Source organism: Cephus cinctus, unplaced genomic scaffold (genome assembly GCF_000341935.2).
Source record: "Cephus cinctus unplaced genomic scaffold, Ccin1 Ccin1_scaffold0188, whole genome shotgun sequence".
Classification (NCBI taxonomy): domain Eukaryota; kingdom Metazoa; phylum Arthropoda; class Insecta; order Hymenoptera; family Cephidae; genus Cephus; species Cephus cinctus.
In genome coordinates this window covers 31,120-32,778 of record NW_014332910.1, presented here as the reverse complement: position 1 = coordinate 32,778, position 1,659 = coordinate 31,120, and the positions used below count along the sequence as shown (strand labels likewise).

Here is a 1,659-nt window from a genome sequence, read left to right as displayed (position 1 = left end):
GTCTGGACCCTGGTAATATAAAATCAAATCCCGGTCTGCGGTCAGTCGCAAAGTTATGTTTGAATTCCTTTTGGGGCAAGTTTGGGCAACGCGAAAATCTGCCAAAGACGGAAATTGTAACGACTCGTCAAAAGCTCGTGAGTCTGCTTGCGTGTCCGGAGGTCGAGATTACAGGTATTCTGCCCGTAGATGACGAGATGCTCTATGTCAGTACGCGTAATACGAACGACTCGCTGATACCCACAGCATACACAAACGTTGTTATAGCTGCGTATACCACGGCTCAGGCGCGTCTGAAATTGTACGACTACCTCGAGGCATTAGATAGACGCGTTCTATATTACGACACCGACTCGTGTATATACGTATCGGGTGGCCGTCACGCCAATAACACCTACGAGCCGCCGCTCGGTAGCCTTTTGGGCGATTTAACGGACGAGCTGGAGTCGTACGGCGCTGGTAGCTATATCACGTCTTTTGTTTCGGGAGGCCCGAAATTTTACACGTACCGTGTGCGCAAGCCAGACGGTTCTTACGCCGAGGTCTGTAAGGTCAAAGGTATCACGATGAACCACGCGACGAATCTAGTCATTAACTACAACTGGATACGGTCTTATGTAACGGGAGAGACCGGCGAGCCTGTCGTTTTAAGCTATGACGCGATTCTGCGTACTCCGTTTCACGACGTAGTGACACGTGTAGAAGCAAAACCGTGTGAACCAACAGAGCTTCAAAAATGGCGACGCGACGGTCGTTTCGGCTCTTTGCCATACGGTTTCATGTAATCGATAGTACAAACAGAACCTGTATAAATGTATATATGACCACCCCTGTACAATAACAATAATAATAATAATGAAACATATTTATTTGAAAAAAAATCTCTTTATTGATTTGTTCCATAAGGCTCCACCAGCCCGGCCATGTTATTTATTTTTCTAATAAACGTATTTATTTGAAAAACAAAAATCTCTTTATCGGTCTGCTCCCGAAGGGTCCACCGACCCGGTCATGTTATTTATTTTTTCAGCGACGCTCCGGATATGCTAGCCGTGCGCTATGGCTAGCTATGTGGCGGACACACATACATGCAGGCTATTAGCCTGCAGGTGCACGATGAGCTCACCCGCTCCCGGGTGGCTAGCAACGTCACCGATAAGAGCTAGCAAGCGCGCGCGACGTTGCGAGCCGCACGCGCGTCGCGCGCCTGCCGCGGCCCGGCCCCGCGATGGAAGGGGGAGTGTGTGAAATTCAGCAGACTCTTTAACAGTATATTCGTAAAGAGCGCCGCCAAATAACCTCATTTGGCATAATGGACACACGGTGGAAACATCCGTGGACATCGATGGTTTGCGGGCCAACGGGGTGCGGGAAGACGTTTTTCGTAAAGAAATTCCTACGCTTCATCGAGGATATGAGTGACGTGCGCTTCGCGCGCGTTCTCTTTTACGATGCAGAGTGGCAGGAGGGGTACTAATGCGAATGCGCTCTGAATATTCTTCGCGGCAACGTACCTCTCAAACCTATTCAGAAACGTCGCTTACGAAAACACGCATCGCTGCTGAGACGTTTATCCAGACCGGGTTCAGCAGTCAAATCTAGAAAACACCTTATCGTTCAGAGCGGTGGTTTTCTACCTCTTCTGCTGGCACCCATACT

The 1,659-nt window shown here is 49.2% G+C and overlaps 1 protein-coding gene across 1 annotated transcript in view; it reads left to right on the top strand.

The window, feature by feature from the left end:
- The window catches only part of LOC112493902, a 5,811-nt gene extending 4,389 nt beyond the window's left edge, over positions 1–1,422 (top strand). The window contains exon 5 of the mRNA XM_025081837.1: positions 1,284–1,422. Coding sequence (XP_024937605.1) covers positions 1,284–1,422 — 139 coding nt within the window. The remainder of the gene's footprint in view (positions 1–1,283) is intronic.
- The last annotated feature ends 237 nt before the right edge of the window (positions 1,423–1,659 follow it).